The 20,976-nt window shown below is 35.6% G+C and overlaps 1 protein-coding gene across 1 annotated transcript in view; it reads right to left on the reverse strand.

Annotated features, from left to right (window-relative positions):
* Positions 1 to 5,957: 5,957 nt before the first annotated feature.
* Positions 5,958 to 20,976, reverse strand: part of LOC145303460 (uncharacterized) — a 149,135-nt gene continuing 134,116 nt past the window's right edge. The window contains exons 7-9 of the mRNA XM_080144797.1: positions 20,029 to 20,103; positions 7,447 to 7,615; positions 5,958 to 6,367 (exon numbers count right to left, since the gene is read on the reverse strand). Of these exons, the coding sequence (XP_080000923.1) occupies positions 6,326 to 6,367; positions 7,447 to 7,615; positions 20,029 to 20,103 (286 nt within the window). The 3' untranslated portion in view covers positions 5,958 to 6,325. The remainder of the gene's footprint in view (positions 6,368 to 7,446; positions 7,616 to 20,028; positions 20,104 to 20,976) is intronic.

Below are 20,976 nucleotides of genomic sequence, written 5' to 3' on the forward strand. Positions count from 1 at the left end.
CTTATGAAGATCCATACAAAATTTCAACCGAATCGGTCCAATAGTTACCGAGAAAACTGCTAGAGTAACTGTTATATTGTGCTAATTCCTATCACTCCCTAACTGTGCATTGAATAGATGCCATAATATTTAGTTCGCTGCACCTTATAATAAATGTCCATACAAATTTCGATAGATCGGCCAAGTAATTTCTGAGAAAAAAGCCACAAAGTAAAATATATAGATTATCTTTTTAAACTAACAACGAAACTTTATAGCATTCGTGCAAGCGTGGAGATTCTATTAAGCCATTGCTTTACAATTCTAATTTCTTTTGAGTGCCAAAACTTGTCTCGGTCTATTTTTAATTAATGTAAACTTCATGCTATGCTTTTATTACAGACGAAGTTAGTTACCATAAAACGTGACACTATAGTATCATGAATGCGTGCAGCGAGGTGCATATTGTAGGGTCTTTGACCAGACAAGATGGGGTGGAGGAGTGCAGAGAAATGAAAATACTTAGCTGGCAAAATAGGACCAACCGTCGAGCTGTCATGATGGGGATAGAATTGAAATTATCTCCGAGATATCTAATGTTTGTAGAACGGGCATTTACTGATAAGAGCCGCACATAGTGCTGGGTTAAGATACCCGGGAAACTGCTAATACATATCAGTGTGAGCACACACCCCTCGCAGGAAAGAGTGGTTGAGACAAGGAGAGGCTCTGAGGAAGAGAGAAAGTGATGGAAGTCATTTCTTTCTTTGCATGTAGCAGAACTCAAATTTACATATGTTAAGGCCTAAAACTGCACCGTTTGTTCATTTTCACCAGGATTTGACGTCCCCTGAGGACTTTTGGGGCTAAATGGGGGGGGAGTAAATGCTGAACTTAGTCATTTTTTATTATGCCTCGTTCACTGTGCACTCACGAGGACCATGCATGCTTTACTTATTGTTACGAACCGGAGTTCTGTTCGTGTTGAGGACTCTTCATTTTGCAGCAAGTTGCAAGGACCAGCGGAGGGATTAATGAACCCAGAAACTACACAAAATAGGAAACGATTCGGTCGAGAGGCGAAGCGCCCCACCATGAAAACACAATGTGTGAAGACAATCAATAGGTCAGCTTGTGACGGGACAACCTTCGATCGAAAGAGCACCTGTCATATCGGATGTAGTTTGACGAGGTTAGAGACGCCCGGTATGGATGGTGCCGTTCGGACCCATTATAAATGCATTGTCGTGATAAAGTTTGAATATAGTTCAAATACGGAATGGTATTGTTTTAACTGTTTTGCTGGGGACTATGCATTCTACCGGATTCCAGACAATCACCCACTATTTTAATCGCTCCACCGAGAGATGTTAAGATTCTACTCGTTTCTTTGAATGGAATTGTTTGTATTTCTCTTGCACTTGGTTCACCGAGTAGTCAGGTTTGTTTTTGAAATTCTTTGATTTTTTTTGGGGGGGGGGTCTTTTTTCAGGAGTCTGGTTGCTGTTATAATTGCTGGAATTATTCAATCAATGATTGGTTAATGAATGTTTAGTTTAAAAATTTTAGTAATTGGAAACCCAACAAATTCCCCAAATCTTTAACCCATTTGTCTAACTGTATGGATTTGCAATAAATCGAATCTTTTTGTGGAAGATTTTTGCAAAATTGAAGTTTCGCCAGTTATACACTGTACGTGCACACGCCTTTGGCCTACTTTATTAGTCTTATCGAGACATGATTATGTTGTAAATACAAAATGTGGACCGCATCCAAGAACAGTGGACAGTTGTGGGCTGATGCGAAGGTATAAATGAGGAAAACGATTCTTTAGGCAAATGTGTGATGACGTAAATGAATTCCATTCCCTCGAGTAACGTTATTACTGAAACCTGCATTTTGTTATTTGGTGTTAGGGGTATTTATTTTTTTATTTTTGCAATTCTAGAATATTAATTTTGCAATTCTAGAATATTAATTTTCTCTCAAAATAGTTGCATTACTTGCATACTGCCACCACTTTCAGGATAGTAGCAAAAATATATGTAACTAAAAGTGCTGCTTTTTTTTTTTTTTTTTCTTAGGATGGTCTGACTAGATCAATATATTTTGCTTCGTCCTTCGTCTGTACGTTACGCTTGGAAAAAAGGCTAAATGCAACTTTTTAGGGCCAAACTGTTTCAAAAGTTCGGTTCGCGAAACTTGGTTTTACAACCCTAGGAAAAAATCAGTGACCTCCCTATGCTGTAGCTTCGTTTTCCTATATAATATATATATATATATATATATATATATATATATATATTAATTGTAATGATATAAGAACAACTTTTGACGTGAAGTGGTTCTTCACCGAAAAAAAGTCAGTGTAACATTACGTAAAAGAGAGCATTCAAAAGAAAGTCTAAAGATTCTCTAACAAATTTTATTTTTATTGAACATGTAGCACAATATTACTTTCCGACTATTAGTACGTATTAATTTCTCATGTGGGTCAGTTCTATATTTAAAATTCAGTGGAAAATATTTTCATAGAAATGTTAAACATATTTAATGTGTGTTAGTTTTTCTGTTCAATACTTTGTTTGCATTATTCAGAAAAAATATTAACTTTATCAAAACATTGATTATAGTTTTCATTCCGTGGAACTTGCTCGGATTCTGCTAGTCATAAATCATCTCTTGAACAATTCCTGAATATGTCGTTTGACGAATTCAGAAAAACACTGTCTTTTACGTTCAATATACAAAAAAAATATTTTTTGCACCAACCTAATAACTGACAATCGGTTTTATTGCTTCTGTTACGTCATATAATATAGATTATATATTATGTTAGTGCGTCATAATCACGTTGACACGGTGCTATTTGCTTATCTCGGCATTACAGTACAGTATATAATACACATGTATGTAATCAAATAGCACCGTAAGGCGGGGCGAATACCATAACCAGAGGCCAGAAAAACCTTGTGTTCTACATCACAACATATTCGGGGGTTCTACGATATATATATATATAGAGAGAAAGAGATATCTACCTGTTGAACACTCTTATAACGCTGGAGTTCTGTTGGATTAACATCTATGTAACAATCATACAACAAATATTCAGCAAAAACAAAAAACACTGATTAGATCATTAGAAGCGGGGGGGGGAAGTTTTCAGTTAAATATAAGAAAAATGAAGTCGAAATTAACGAATTTTATCGTGTTTTGTTTTTCTGGAAACCACTCAAGACAAGGCATAAAGCCACTTGATGTAAGGAGTTAACAAGAATGAAAGCTGATCATCTCGGATGACTATTGACCTTGGTCTTGGAAAAACCAAGGCTGTAGTTAAAAAGAAAACGGTGAGCAGGAATAGTTCCACAAGCATGCAGTTCTTCAAAACAGCAAATTGGAGACGTCTTGACCAGCGAGTCAAACTAGCTGGAACAAGGGAAGTAGGGAATATCAACAATTCTGCGAACACTGTCAGAAACTTGACAATTACATCATGCCTCCCATTGTATGAGATTGACCCATTTTACAATACAATGGGAGGCATGATGTAATTGTCAAATTTCTGACAGCACATGTCATAATATTTAAAAAAATAAAAACGAGCACCATCACGTCTGTGATAGAGGAACTGTCATCATCGAAATTACGAATTTTATCGATTTTTCAGAACGGATGGGGAAATAAGTAGCTCATTCTACTGTCGACAATCTATTTCAAGACTTTGTCAACAATGTTTATTTTTTTAATAGAAACTACTTACAAGATTTTGTGTAGTGATATCGGATATGACCTATTTGTGTCACAGCATCTTTTAATAATGGATTTCCATAAAAAAAAGCATCAAATAAATTGAATTGCTGCTTTTTTTATGGAAATCGCGCCAGACAAGGTATGAAGCCACTTGTTGTAATAAACAAAAAATACTATTTCAAGATTAAAAGCTTGCTATGGATAAGTGTTAGATGGAATATATTCGGACCCAGAAAACGGCAATTCTTCCCTTTATCAGAAACATCGCTCATGGAATGTGAGGACTAAAGGACAATAAGGGAAACGAGTTACGCTGCTGTCGAAAGTGAGACAAATATTCACTTTAAGTATGATCATAAAAACCTTTAAACAATGTAAAAATTTCGCTCCAAAAGTTTTTGGGTAAACTTTTGACAATTTAACACTTAGTTTCTTTACATGCGTTTTAATTTTCTTTATATTGTTTAGAATATCAAGCTAAATTAACTGAAAAATTCAATGTTCCCTATATTGCAATTGAGCATTTAACCGTTTTTGAAATTTAATGGGCGAGTACATTTTGACCTTTATCACAGATATTGCGAGTTTCTCTGCTCTGTCGTTACCTTTTATGGTAGGTGCTCGACTGAGCTTCAACCTATGGTCCCCCTGTAAAAGTTTCACAAATACTCGTATAACTGCGACAATCTTCAATTTGGCTCACTCTTTATGTGCCAAAAAGTAAATGAAAATTTAATGAACTTTTTCCTAAAACTGTAGAACATAGTATCGTGGGGTTGATTCTCAGCTGACTATAACATGGTCGTTTTCGTGTCTAATGAAAACAAGTTCTTGCTGAGCCGTTCTAATCCCTATTCAAGTTCAGTCTGAATAAATGCATGCGCTATACAGGCCTTGATTCTGGAGTCATTAATATGTAAAATATCGGACTTGCTTGATGCGGAATCACCTTCGTTATTAAATGTAAACATGCAGAAAAATCTCGTATGTTGAGAAAAAAAAATTAAAATTGACCAATTTAATATATATATATATATATATATATATATATATATATATATATATATTCCATTTTCACCCCAAACAATGCACAGTGCCACTTTGTAGGGGGCTACTATTGGGGCCACAAGTTACAGGGTTGCTAGGTAGTGTGTTGCGCAGCAAGATGTCTGTTCACATTACACTTTAAGTTCATTGTCAGTATAGTTGGGAAAGCAGAAACTAAAGAGTTCCAAAGTCTAGCAGTTCTTGGGAAGAAACTATTAGAGTAGAAAGCCTTCTTGCATCTAAGGATCTCTACTGTGTAGGGGTGAGATTTTGCTGTTTGTCAGGGGTATTTACGTTGAGGGCTTGTAGTTCGTCAGAGCATCCACCATTAAAATACTTGTAGAACAGGCAGAGGAATGCAACATTTTGTCAATGGGACAGAAGCCGAAGCCTAGTTGACAATTCAGGACCTATCAGGTTGGCGACTCTTTTGAACCCTGTCCAGGAGCGAGAGACTAGTAGCAGATGCACCAGCCCAAATGTGACAATACTCCATACATGAGCGAATGGTTGCCTTGTAGAGATACAGGATTCTTTCAGGCGTAAGTAACTTTCTTTCACGGAAGAGAGCCCACCTTTCTCGCAGCGGCCCTGGCAATGGGCTCAATGTATCTGTTCCAACTCCTATTCCCTGTGAACGTTAAGCCAAGGAGTCTGAAAGAAGTACTTTCAGGTAATGTATCTTTAGCAATATCTATTGATGGTTGAGAAGGGTTTGTTTTTTGTTTTGTTTTGTTTTTTTGTTTTTTGTTTTTTTTGTAATTATTGAAGGAAACAAGCGTAGTCTTGACAACATTGAATGTGACCATCAAGACTAGAATCGAACCCTGAATCATGTCTTAGCAAGCTGGCATCTTATAAGCTTCTGAAAGACAGAATGTCCTGGTTTGATTGTTATATTTATTTTTTCCCTTTATAGAAAGGAAGTTGGCGGTGGTTCAGTAGTTAACATCGAATGATGACCTGGATATCTCCAAGTTCAAATCCAGTTCGTTCCACAAATCGCTTTCGTTTAGGGTGTTTCAACATTCACATGGTCCCTCTCGTAAGTATCTGATGTCTTTCAAGAATACTAACTGGAAAAATATCGGAAACCAATGCCAATAGAATCTTCGGATTCATACGATATGATTACCTTTCTTATATATGGAGGAAAAAAAACAAAACTTTGAAAATTTACAGGCAAAAAAAACAACTTTATTACGAAAAACAATTATATTTTGGAAATAATTAACCCTTTTGGAGGGAAGTTTAAGACTTAATTTTAATTTTTAATGTCTATTTCAGTAAGAAAACGAAATGTTCACCGATTTGTTTCTTCCTCAAATCACGAAATGTTTACTTTTAACGTTTGAAATTGTCGCCTGTTGGGGTAGAAGACAGGTATTGCATTTTCTAATTGTGTTTTTAATTATTCGAAGTTTTTTTGTTTTTGGAGTGGGGCTTTTTCTTCGGCCAGTATTTTTGTTTGTTGCAGATCCTCGGATATTCCTTTGGTTTTTAATGTAACATCTTTGGTTTCAGTCTTCGTTTGTTGAAGAATTTACAGATTTACCAAGCAAGTGTCAAGAACAAGCTCAATGAACTGAAAGAAGAAAAAATAAATGTTGTCATAATGTAATAAAATGATTGTTTTGAATATGAAAAATTGTTCAGAAGTAGTGAATTTATTGGAAGCCTTGAAAAAATATGGATTACGATAGAAAAATGCGAGCATGTAAAGTAATATGGTTAAGCTTAAACATGGAAAAGAAAAGAACAAGATATTCTAGTAAGAAATATAATAAATTTATAACTTAATATTGCAGCATTAAAAATCTTTTTTAAAAATTCAATTTAACATTATATATATATATATATATATATATATATATATATATACTAGCAAAAGTACCCGTCGTTGACTGGGTTTAAAAACGGCCTACAGAAAATGGACTCTGATTTATGAGAGTATGATAGGTTATGAAAAGGAAGGATTGTAATGAGATAGCTTCGAATTTGGGGGTATCAAAACCAAAGTAAAATATGATGAAAGTAAAAATACAATAGATAAACCCCATAATTTATTATACCATACCTGTTCACACTGAAACACTTATCACAATATTCTGTGGATCTATATTAAAAAACCTTGTTAAACTTTGTGACATATTTCCATTCTATGGAGGTCAGGCACGAACGAACACCCGATAATTTTATTATACCATATTTCTTCAAACTGAAACATAATTATCGAAGTATACTTACGCAGATAAATATGAAAAGTCTTTATTAAAGTTTGTGCCTATTTCCACTCTATGGAGGCCAGGCGCGAACGCAGACCCCACAATTTTTATACCATCCCTATTTAAGTTAAAACATACTTATCAAAGTATTATGTATATCTATATCAAAAACACTTGTAAACGTTTTTTCTAATTTATTTCCATACTTTGTGGACCAGGCGCGAACAGACCCCACAATTTTAATGAATCATCATTATGCCAGATCAAACATACCCATTCCTGTGTCTCGATACATCTATCATATGTAATCAGTTTTTTAAAATAGTCAACCATATAGGAGCCTATTCGTGACCAGACACACACACACACACAGACGTTCAGCTTTATATTATAGATATATATGAGAGAGAAAGGTGGGGGTGAAGAGTGTTTTGTTTACCTGTTCCATATTAATTTGAATCCGGTTTGTGTTTCTCGGGTCGCGTTCCTGAAATCTTTTTGTGACCAACTTAAGCATAACACAAGCGTTGATGAAAGCATCGAACTTGATCGATCCTGTTCTCCCTTTGTCATAAATCGAAACCACCATTTGACTGAAATGACTCGGACTGTCAAAAAAAAAAAAAAAAAAGATCATATATACATAAAAAAAACTCACCTGAGTTGCTTTCCAAGCAGCGTAAAAAGCTGATAGTAATGTCGTTGCTCATATTGAAATCTAAATGAAATCTTGTTTTTTATTTATAAGCAAAATTAATATTTTTTTTAATACTAGTAAAATGATTAGATTACAGAAAATAAAATAAAACTAATAAATCTGTGATATTGTTATTTGAAATGTTTAAGTTAATTTTAGGGGGAAAACCCCCCAGCAACTCCTTTCTCTAAATACAGCATCCTAAACCTGAGCCACCATTAGTACTGTTGATCAAGGAAAGAATATTGTAGCGTAATAAAGTATAGAAATGAAATCCGACTCGTGAGGATTGAGAATATTTGTTACATTGAGATAAGGATACGATGGATGTGTAATATGATGCTTAAAGACTTAGATCTGATGACCTCAGAGGAATATTAAATCTGGACAGTATAAGGAGATAAGTGCAGAACAGGATACTTTGTTGATTAAGTTAGATTGAAAATAAAAATGGATGAGATAGAAGAGTTGAGATGGCAAGATTAGTTGGTAAGGGAAAGCCAAGAAAGACATGATCTCCCGGAAAACGCCGGGTGCCTAATCATGGGTGATTGTGAATGTTTGTGAATAGAAAAATTTTTGGATGACAAAAACAATGCTATCGAAATGAATTAGGTATTTTAGAGAGAAAGAAAATATTTATATTAGAAATTTATAACTTTGGAATTTTTAATATAAGCAAAAAAGTTAGCATAATAGATTAAAAAAATAAATAAATAAATAAAAAGTGAAGCCTGCATGGTCCCCCGTGAGTGCACAGTGAACGAGGCATAAAAAATGACTAAGTTCAGCATTTGCCCCGCCCCCTCCCATTTAGTCCCAAAAGTCCCCAGGAGATGTCAAATCCTGGTGAAAATGAACAAACGGAGCAGTTTTAGGTCTTAACATATGTAAATTTGAGTTCTGCACCATGCAAAAAAAAGAAATGATTAAGTCCATCATTTGTCACCCCCCCCGCCTATTTAGCTCCAAAAGTCTCCAAAGCCTTTACATATTTAAATTTGAGCTCAACACCATGTAAAACTGCTAAATAGACATACACAGAAAATTTTGAACAAATATGGTAAAATAGTCCCAAAAATGGAGTGTTTTTATTAGCCCTAAAAGAGCCCCTGGGGCACACCCAAGAGTTATCGCGAAGTATAGACAAACAAAATTATATAGAAATCAGTTAGTTACAACTTTTCAGAAAGTTTTATAAACATCCAAAGCATCAATTTTTTTTTTTTTTTTTTTTTTTTTAAGCACAAGTGTCAATTTTAGCCATTTTAACCTGAAAAGCACCACTAGAGGGGGGGGGGCAACCAGAGTTTTCCCGGAAAATCTGTTCTGTTACTTTTTTTACTCGTATCATGTTTAATGTTTGTGCAAAATTTCAAAAAATTCCAAGGCGTAGTTGAGAAAAGTATGAATGGACAAGGGTGAATTTACAGGTCCACAACCTCCTTTTATCGGAGGACCAAAAAAGTAAAGATGATTTAGTGGTGACGTCATATAAAGAACAGAGGAAGGGTTGTAATATAGACGCATAGTCAGTTAAAAAGGTTGAGTTGAACAGACGAGGAAAGCTAGATACCAGGGTAGATAACACAGTAATAATGGTCTCTGTATGCCTTAGAAGCTATCGGACAGAGGAAATAACAATAATGCAGAAATAAGGAACTGTGTGTAACTCCAAAGACTGGGAACATTAGGAAATAAGTTGCATGAAAGTATGACCTAGGTGTCAATTGTCGTTCTTTGGAATAAATCTTCATTACAGCTTTTACACACCAGTCAACCAAGATCAACTGATGTAACTCCCCAGAAAGATATCCGTTCTTTGGTTAAATATTTGTAGACACACACACACTAGACAATCACACGTATATATAAACTCCATTATATAAACAACATGGCTAGACACGTACATATAAATATATACTCATCATATAGATAACTTTATTTCGGATACACCCACTCTGCTGTGCAACAAAAGTAATAAGGAAGATTTAAGAGAATTAATAAAGCCAAAGATAGCTTAGTTTGGAAACTGTACTATCAAAAAAATTTAAATAGTTCATATTTTTTAAAGTATGGTAGCATTACAAAGCAGACCAAGGCTAGAAAATAGTAGCATTTGGGAACCTCTAATTGTAGAAAAAACATTGTACACACTGAAAATTGCAGCGATGGAAGGGCGATAATCCCATGTCGATCTTAAAGTTGCCTCCCCTTTGTCAACCAATTTTTTTCACAAATACGAAACAATAACCATAAAATAGACTAACTCAAAGAATACAAAAATATCAGTGGAGCCAGTAACTTTTTCTTTTCCAAAAAAGAACCCACATGCTTGAGGACAGTCAAAAGCCAATTCGACCGAAACGTCGTACAGGTAACACTCAAGATGAGAACAATAGTCCGCTAACTACAAGTAATATAAGTTTATATTTTATACATATGTAAAAACAGTTTGTTGTTGTCTACAAGGGAGTCGTGATGATTGAATCGTAAAGTGATTTTTTACGAACGCTAAAATGCAAATGGCTATAATTGCTTACACTCTTTCCTTTTCCACTTCGTTGGAATTGGCTTTCCTCCTCACTCCTCAAAGCTAACAACTTCTATCATGAAGGTATTAAATAAAGCAAACCTCGAAAAGTAGCACCTATTCGTGAAAATAATAAGCAAATGTGAAATCAGAAACTACTTTTAAAACGAGAAGACCCGGGGCAGCAGAAAGTATTCAGACGTTACCAGCCGGCGTAACGAAAAGGAACTCCAAAAACACATTCTCTACAAAAGTACGTCCTTTAAACTCTTCGGCCAAACGTTTACAGGGAACATGAACTGGAATAGACACATTGAGAGCATTGCCAAGGCTGCTGCAAAGAAAATGGGCTCTCTCTACCATGCTAGAAAGTTACTTACGCCTGGAAGTATCCTGTACCTCTATGTATGGAGTACTGTTGTCACATTTGAGCTGGTGCATCTGCTACTTGTCTCTCACTCCTGGACAGAGTTCAAAAGAAAGTCGCCAACCTGATAGGTCCTGAACTGTCATCTAGGCTTCAGCCTCTGTCCCATCGACAAAATGTTACATCCTTCTGCCTGTTCCACAAGTATTTTAATGGTGAATGATCTGATGAACTACAAGCACTTGCACCCCCTCGACGTGACTACCCCTGACAAGCAGCTAAATCCCACCCCTTCACAGTAGAGAACCCTAGGTGTAAGAAAGCCTTCTACTCCAATAGTTTCTTCCCCAGAAATGCTAGACTTTGGAACTCCCTTCCTGGATTCTGCTTTCCCAACTGTACTGATATGCAGAAGTTCAAGTATAATGTGAACAAACCTCTTGCTACTCATCTCCCTTCATAATATCCCTGCAAATTATGTCCTCGATAGTAGCCCCCTGCTTCAAAGTGGCAATGCGCCTTATTTGAGGTGAAAATTAAATTTAAAAAAAAAAACTATCCTGCGCCTCTCTGGAGCCAGGAGTGACAAAAGGGAAAGAACTTCATGGCTTGTGTGTCCAGTCTTATTAGTTGTGCACAGATTTATACCGTATATTTCGGCATATAAGGCCACCGTCATATAAGACGAGGTACAAAATTGGAGCAAATTTTAATAAATTTATCACATATCAGTCATATAAGACGAGGTACAAAATTGGAGCAAATTTTAATAAATTTATCACATATCAGTTGTATAAGACGACTGCAAAATCAAGAAACCATGTTTGTTTAGCCTAGGTTAGAGATTGCAACACTGGGTATCTTATGAAATATTGGTTTTTAAAGATGATTTTTTAAAACTTTAAGAGTCGTCTTATACACCGAAATATAAGGTATGCTCACTACAAGAACAAATGTAACGAACACACATACACAATGCCACATTGTCAAATACTCAAATACGCACATATTCACACATTGAACATTTTGATTTGTAATTAATATTTACTCAACTTCTTTATTTAAACCCGTGATGGACATTTATTAACATTAAAATAACATATTTTATTCCTTATATAAAATGTTTTAACTTTCGTACTTCTCATTTTTCATGCATAAAACTGTTTATGTTTTAGGTGGCACTTGTTACCTGGTGACCCTTCTATTACTTTAATGTGTCATTTTATTCCATTTTATTATGCATTCGTATCTAATAGCAGTGTGGGTCTGACTAAACAAAAAGACGCTCCAATATGGCTTCTACTAAAGCTAGGGACCACACCAGTTATCATTAATCAAGACCTGAAGACCAGTCGAGAATAAGTGTCAATGAATGTTAAGAGGTGCGACAACACTGTAATGATTGGTGGTAGTAGACTTTGCAGAAAATTTGATTATTTAAGAGGGCGGCTCAGCAAGAACGTGTTTACACTGGACTTTAAAACAACCATGTTGTAGTCAGCTGGAAAGCAATCCCGCGATATAGTTAAACATGCAGGCAGTTCTAGGAAATAAACTTGTTTTTAGAATTTGTTTTATTTTAGGTACACATAGAGAGTAGGGGAAATTATTGGCAGTGGTTGTAGCTAGATGAGTGTTTGTTGTAAATGTTTTGTTGGGGGAAGGCATAGATTGAAGTTCAGTCGAACACTTGTATAGTGTTGTTTAACAATTTGTATTTTAGCTCCCGCAAACCTTACAATCGAGCGTTTTATCATTTTTTTTGCAACATACCTTGACACATGAAGTCATCTTCTTAAACCCAATTTTCACTTGTTATTGGCAACCTATATAATATTCTACTTCATTCCTTACTTTGGTCTGTACGTGACGCTTTGAAAAAGGCCAAATACAATTTCTGAAGGTGAAACTGCTTCAAAAAAGGCCAAATTTATGCGAAATTGGTTTTAAAAAGACCAATCTGGCAAGCCTGGACAAGAATGATAGTAATCTCCTTTTGATTTGGCCTAGTTTTCGAATATCATAATATATAATCATTGTTTAATAGTGTGAGAAAGGAATTCGTAATAATTTTGATGTGCAGTGCTCCTTCACTGAATAAAGAAGTCAGCGTTTGTTGCAAAAAAAAAAGAACATTAAAAAGAAACATGTAAAAAGCATCGTACGTGAAGAGGTGCTTGACTGCAATAGTACATTAATGAGTGTTTCTTACAATGTGATTTTATTATTTGTTGTGAACTATGTATCACAATATTACTTTCCGGGTATTTACCTCATTTTATTATTTGTTGTGAACTATGTATCACAATATTACTTTCCGGGTATTTACCTCATTTTATTATTTGTTGTGAACTCTGTATCACAATATTACTTTCTGTGTATTTACCTCATTTTATTATTTGTTGTGAACTATGTATCACAATATTACTTTCTGTGTATTTACCTCATTTTATTATTTGTTGTGAACTATGTATCACAATATTACTTTCTGTGTATTTACCTCATTTTATTATTTGTTGTGAACTATGTATCACAATATTACTTTCTGAGTATTTACTAATACTTATCAATTTATCTCATTTGGGTCAGTTCTGTATTTAAAATACAATGGACACTGTTTTATAGAAATGCTAATAAACTCATATTTGTTGCATGTTATTGGATTTGCTGTCCAAAAAAGTAAATAGTTTTCTGGATAGCGCAAAACAATCAGCTTTATCAAATATATTTCTCATTCCATAGAATTTCCACGTTCCCTGCTAGTTTTATAATAGCATACTTGTTGTGGAGACGCCCACTAATTAGCATACGTGGGTGAACAAGATATAGATAAAGGTATCAAGTCAGCAAGACCGGAGAGCTGTGTTCGAACGCAGGATAGGCAAGACGCATGTGCCGTGAAAGACTTTAACACGCCCTCTGCCGGACAATCTTCCAACTGCAGTACAACTGCACCTTTGTAAATATGTATTATATTTTCGTCTTAATATATTTGTTTTACCTTTACTTTCTGTATTCGTGTTGTTATTGATACAGACACAACAATACTCAATTTCAAAACTTACTTAGTCTAGGCCAGAAGATTTCTAATGTGAAACAGTTTTAAATAATCATCTGAAAATATAATTTAGCCAAGAGGATAATTAATCTTTAATTGAATGTTGTCTTCCTTAAGTTTTAAAAAAGTGCAAACCAATTAAAGTGATTTTATCCTGCGTAGATACATCTGATATGTGTAGTAATAAATCTGGAACTACTTTGCCATGCACAAGCCCTTTGGTGTAGGAACACACATGACTAAATTGTGTCTTATCACTTTGAATAGATAATTTTTTTTAACACCCACATGCGCACACTGCTTGCTAAATATATCAAACTTGCACAGCATCGCGCACAAACTGAAACGTTAACAGCCGAAATAAACATAGCTGCTCAGTTTCTTCTTAAAGATTAAACAACTTCTTTTTTACTTGAAACGTTTATGGATGTTCTAAACTTTCATTATCTACCAACTCTTTACTTTTGGTTGTCTTAACATGTTGCAAATAAAAATTAATATTTTTGCATAGACAGACTCTACAGGATTGACATGTTTAGTTAATTATAAATTACGGCTAATTGAACAATTAAAACATTTTTATTACAATTTAATCCCAACAGGTTTATACAAGCAGCAATCGATTGTCAGAAGTCCAAAGCACAAAGTATCAACGCTGCTGTGTCTCAGGAATCGATTTTGGTCCAACTGTCTTTCTTATCTTCATCAATGATCTCCCAAATCACATTCTAAGTTCATTCATCGACATATATGCAGGCGACACCATATGGTAACACTTCAAAAGTCAGCAGCGACCAAGATCTCTCTGAGTTTTTCTCTCCTCCGACTTTTAGCATGTGATGCAATAGGGCAAAAGTTGGTTGGTTATTTCAATGCATCCAAGACCAAGCTTTTATCTTTTCACAACCAACGCTCTGACCCTCACTTAGCCATGATTGATATGAGTAGTTCTCATCTAGAAGAATCACCTTGCTTCGATAAGCTTCTGGGACTGATCTTCTGACCTGAAACGGAAGACTTACATCAAATATGTTGGCAAGGTTACTGAAAAAATGGTTGCATCATTCTACTGCTCCAGAACGTATCTCGCTCCTGACGCAATCGTCTACATGCATAAGAGCTAAATATGCTCTAAAATAGAATACTGTTGCCACATCTGGAGAGGAGCTGCCTGGATACTCTACCCTGCCTTAGCAGAGTGCAAAACCAGCTCCGAAACCTAGTAGGTGATGCCCTTTTCTCTTCCCTGCAACCACTTCCCCACAGAAGAGACGTTGCGGGCCTGTCTACTCTACTATTATTTTCACGGCAAAAGCTTCATTCAATGATTCCACCCACTCCAAACTTTCATAAAACGCACTCGTCAGGCTACAACCACTCCCAACAAGTTCCCTTACTTTCTATTAGTGCCTAAATCTAAACACAAATTCCATGAACAAAGCTTCTTTCCTAGAACTACCCATTTATGGAACTGTTTCACTGGCCTGCTTCCCAGCTGATTACAACATGGTCGTCTTGAATGTGAACGAGTTCTTGCTATCCTGTCTCCTTAAATAGTCCAATTCTCCAAAAAAACTATTACTGAGCTGTTGTCTCATTGACTACCTTACACTCATTAACCTTTATTCTCGAGTGCCCTCTGGGCCTAGATAAGTGGTGATTCCCTTGTAGAACTAAATAAATAAATAAATAAAGTATATTTTAGCATGTATGTGATGCTATTAAAGTATACAGGAAAAAGCTTTAGGAAATTTACTTTTATTGACTGCCATTTAGCATAATAATAATAATAATAATAATAGATATATATATATATATATATATATATATATATATATATATATATATATATATATATACAGAGTGGTCCATTTAAAAGCAGCCCGATCTATAATCTTTCTCTAATCAATTTTTTTTGGGGGGAGGGGGGTTAAGCGGCTCACTTAAAAGTAGCCTGATCTATCTAATCTTTCTCTTACGACCAACTGACACCACAAGACAAAATGCAATTCTTTTTCCAACAAGATGGCGCTACATGCCACACATCTCACAGATCACTGACACGAGTTCATGACATGTTTACGGAAGAGAGAACAATAAGCAAACGGTTATGGCCACTACGTTTCCCGGACTTGTAATCATGTGATTTTTATCTTTAGTGGACTTTAAAGCAAAAAGTTTATGCAAATTATTCTCACAATCTAGGAGAACATTACCAATGCTATCAGGAGAATCACCAGAGATCTACAGGCAGTATTTGCAAACGTTGCTAAACGTGCCCAGAAATGCCTAGATGTCAACGGGGATGACTTCCAGCATCTTTTATAAAACTACCGGTAATTTAAACAAAACTACAAGTAATTTAAACAAAACTACAGGTAGTTTAAACAATAAAAGAATGTTCTTCCTCTCTACTAATAGGTTATTTTTAAGTGGGCTACGCCGTATATATATATATATATATATATATATATATATATATATATATTTCAATTTTCTTATTTTGTTTTAGCTGGGGATGGAGCATGCTAGTGTATAGCAGACATTCGCTTGCTATCTCATGCATTACAGCCGAGAGATCTTTTTGAGATTCTAACCATTCCTTTAAGTGCAGTTGTTTGTATCTCTTGCACTTGGTTTACCGGGCATATCTGTAAAATAGTTTTTAAAATTCTTTTTTATAAATCTGGTTGCTCTTATAATTACTAGGCTGGTGGATATCTTAAGATTCCAGTTTTTCTTCTTTTTTTGTTGTATCGTACATAAGAACTTGGTATTTTGTTATCTTTTCTCTCTCAGCTGTGTTTTTACAGATGGTCCAATGGACATATTTGCACACTTTATTGTGTCACATTGCACAGATTGTATCTGGCAGACAGTTGCTTTAATGACTAGAAGGCGGCTTCATCAATCATCATCAATAAGGGTTTTGTCACTTAGAGGAACCCTTCCTTGGACTTTAGCCATCTACCTCTGTCCCGAGCTAACCACTGCCATGTGGGACCCATGTGTTGTATCAGGTCGTCCCTCCATCTCATTCTTGGTCTTCCCTTTGGCCTCTTATGTTCACGCAGTATCTATTCCATTGCCTTGATGGACCATCTGTTGTCATGTTGTCTGACTACGTGCCCTGCCCATCTGTGTTTGGATGGCAGTATTGATATCAATTACTCTTGTTTGTTGGCGAATCCAGATGTTTGTCTTTCTGTCTTGTAGAGTGATGCCTAACATTATCCTCTCCATCTTATTTTGTACCACTGGCAAGATTTCACTTTGGCAAGTTTCAAGGCCCATGTTTCATTACCGTAGATCATCACAAGTAGTATATATTCATCAAAGATCTTCCTGTTGATTGACATATTTTCTTTTCGGCATCTCATAATATGGAAAGCCGCTGAATATGCTTAAATATGAGTTTGATTTATATAGATTTTGTATTAATCATTATAAAGCCAATTCTCTATTAATTATTATATTGTACCCAAAATATTGTAGTGATTTAAAAAATCTTTTAAAAAATATGACTTAAGTGCCATCAGTTAGATTCGAAATATCCCATTCCCTATCTCAGTTGGTTACATTTCCGACACGTTTCCCAGACCAGCAAGATCAACATGCCTCACTTCTAGATCTCTTTCTGACAACGGTTCCCAATGACTGTACAACAAATGCCCACAGCCCACTCGGGAATGCTGATCACGCTGTGATAATGGTAGAAATCAGCCTAAATTCTCGCCCTAAAACTGAAGACCCACTACTCAAAACAACGAGGTATGACAAAAAGGTTGATTGGGAAGCCATCAGGGAGCTCATCAGAGATGCTCCATGGCAAAATATCTTTATTCTTCCTGCGGAACAGTGTGCAAATGAGACCACTGAATGGTTCAAAACTGCTATTGAAGCACATGTTCCCGCACGGAAATTCTATAGCAAGCCCCACTCCCCCAATGGTTTACTTCTGCTTGTGCAGCTGCCATTTGTCAAAGGCAGCATGCGTTCCGCAGATTCAACCGACATAAGTCCAGCTCAAATAAATAGAAGTTTATAGAAGCTAAAAATAATTGTAAGAGAGTGATAGAGACAGCTAAGACAGATTACTCTGAAACCACCAGAAAACGCATCGAAGCACAAAAATTAGGAACCCGGGATTTTTGGAAAATCTACAACAGCATAGTGAATAATGGACAGTCAACTATTCCCCCACTATCAAACAATCATGAGGTTGCTTGCACGGCAACTGACAAGGCTAATCTGCTTGCCAGTCGGTTTGCCTCAAATTCCACACTAAACTCGGTACACCACTCACTCCCTGATTTTCCTCTGCGAACAGACGCCACATTAGACAATTTGAAAATCACCCCTTCTCAGGTACATGCTATTATAAAAAACCTAGACACCTCAAAAGCATGTGGACCAGATCTCATCCCGGCTGTGCTATTAAAAAAATGCTCTGCCGAGGTTGCTCCAGTTCTGTCCAAACTTTACAATAAATGCCTTAACGAATCTTGTTTTCCCGACTGCTGGAAAACCGCCTCTGTGGTACCAGTCTTCAAGAATTCTGGTGAAAGAACTGACCCACTAAATTATCGCCCCATTAGCCTCCTCCTGCTTTTTGCCAAAATATTTGAGTCCTTAGTTAATCAAGCCCTAGTCCAGCACCTAACAGCTGCTAAACTCCTGACTGACAAACAATATGGATTCAGGCAAGCCCGTTCAACAGCAGATATCTTAACTGTAGTTTCTGAACGTATATACCGTTCATTGGATAAAACAGGGGAGGGTAGAGCGGTGGCCCTCGATATATCTAAGGCTTTTGACAGGGTATGGCACGATGGTCTTCTAAGGAAAATTAGATCATATGGAATCACTGGAAGAATTCATAATGTAATTAAATCCTTCTTAAGTAATAGAAAAATCAAAGTTGTCCTCGACGGTCGTACATCCAAACAATATGACATAAATGCGGGAGTACCTCAGGGGTCTATCCTTGGACCTCTATTATTCCTGATATTCATAAACAACCTCCCTGATAAAATTGTTTCGGAGATGGGTATATTTGCCGATGACACCACTCTCTATAACAGATATGAGGGGAAAACAAATGAACACATATCCAAGGAAATGGCAGAAACACTAGAGGATGACCTCCAATCCGTAGTGGAATGAGGACAAAAATGGATGGTCACATTCAATGCTGCTAAGACTAAGCTTGTTTCCTTCAATAACTACAAGAAACCTTCTCTACCACCAATAGCAATGGCCAAGAACACATTACCTGAAAGTACTTCTTTTAAACTCCTCGGCCTAACGTTTACAGGGAATATGAACTGGAATAGATACATTGAGAGCATTGTCAAGGCTGCTGCAAGGAAGCTTGGCTCCCTCTACCGTGCTAGAAAACTACTTAAGCCTGACAGTATCCTATGCCTCTATAAGGCAACCATTCGCCCATGTATGGAGTACTGTTGTCACATCTGGGCTGGTGCATCTGCTGCTTGTCTCTCGCTCCTGGACAGGGTTCAAAAGAGAGTCGCCAACCTGATAGGTCCTGAACTGTCATCTAGGCTTCAGCCTCTGTCCCATCGATGAGATGTTGCATCCCTCTGCCTGTTCTACAAATACTTTAATGGTGAATTCTCTGACGAACTGCAAACACTTGTACCTCCCCGACGTAACTACCACCGACAAACCCGACAAGCTACTAAGTCTCATCCCTTTACAGTAGAGATTCCTAGGTGCAAGAAAGCCTTTTACTCCAATAGTTTCTTCCCCAGAACTGCGGGTCTTTGGAACTCCCTTCCGGGATTTTGCTTTCCCAACTGCACTGATATGCAGAAGTTCAAGTGTAATGTTAACAAACATCTTTCTACTCATCTCCCTTCATAATGACCCCGCTAATTAAGTCCCTAATAGTATTGAATAAAAAAAAAAACATTTAGCTCTTCAGCGGTATTCATTGCCATATGATCTAAGTACAGATGGATATCAAAACTTTAAAAATTCACACAGTTTAACATATAAATGTATATTTTCGCATGGATAGATGGGCACTTTAAGTCAACTTACACCTGCCAACTTCCAATTTTTTTCCTTTTGACCCCTTCACAACTATTTTTAGTGGCTAAAAACCAAACAGAATTTGTTCCACAGGCCCAAATTTTCTTTATATCAAGTTTCAAGAACGTAGATGAAAAATTGACAGAGGAGTTTGGTACAGACCGTTTGGTACGCATGCACGTAGACAAGGTCACTTATATATATAGATTACGAAATGTTAAGTTTTTACGTTTCTTTTTTTTTTCTTTGTTTTCTTTTTTTTTTCAAGATGCTAATTCTCGTATTTTAAATGAAATACCGTTTACTTACAGAGAATATCCAAAAGTGCGCAATGCCTGATACAATTCTTGGCTATCGATCGTTCCTGATCTATCAGCGTCAAAACTGAAACGAACGAAAAATAAAATATATTTTAAAAAATAATAAAGAAAAAGATTTCATTATATAAACATTTTTTGTGATCATTCGAACTACTATTCCCATCTTGGTTGTCATTTTTACAACGCTTTGGTCCAGGCAATTTTTAACCTTCTTTAGAGGTTTATTTTCAAACTCTAGAATCTATACGGAATTTGCTTTCAAATCTGATTACAATAGGAATAGATTTGAACTAAAATAATAATTGTTTTTGTTTTTGTTTTTTGGCACTTATGCATGACAGTTACATGAGGTGAATGTTTGTATTTTAGTTTCAAGAACCGCCGACAGATGTCGCTTGTCAGGGGTCGATGATTCTTCCTTTTCTAAAAGTTAGTGCAAACTAAAATTATATTTTTATATATTTTTATACAACTTTTCTGTACAAAAAAAAAAATATTGTTAAACCTCTATAAATGTTTTGTGTTTTTTAAATTATATTTTGCTACATTTTTATATAAACTTACCGAAAAAATAATAATTCTAAAAACAATCTGTAAATGTTTTTATCATATGTATTATTTTATTTTCAGTTATGAATTAGTCATTGAAAAAAAATTATAAATACATTAAAATTAAATTTTGATACATTTTTTATACAATAAATGTTTCGATTTTCATACATTTTTGTGTTATTTATTTTGTTATTATTAGTAGTATTATTATATATATATATATATATATATATATATATATATATATATATATATAAGCATCACCATTTATCAAGGCCAAGAGGCCACTCGAGGATAAGGGTTAAAGAGTGTACAGTAGAAATTGGACAATATAGTAATCATTAGTAATGGAAATTCGGTAAATTTGTTAACTTATATGGAACAG

Source organism: Euprymna scolopes, chromosome 19, assembly GCF_053919585.1.
Source record: "Euprymna scolopes isolate OS-2025 chromosome 19, ASM5391958v1, whole genome shotgun sequence".
NCBI lineage: Eukaryota > Metazoa > Mollusca > Cephalopoda > Sepiida > Sepiolidae > Euprymna > Euprymna scolopes.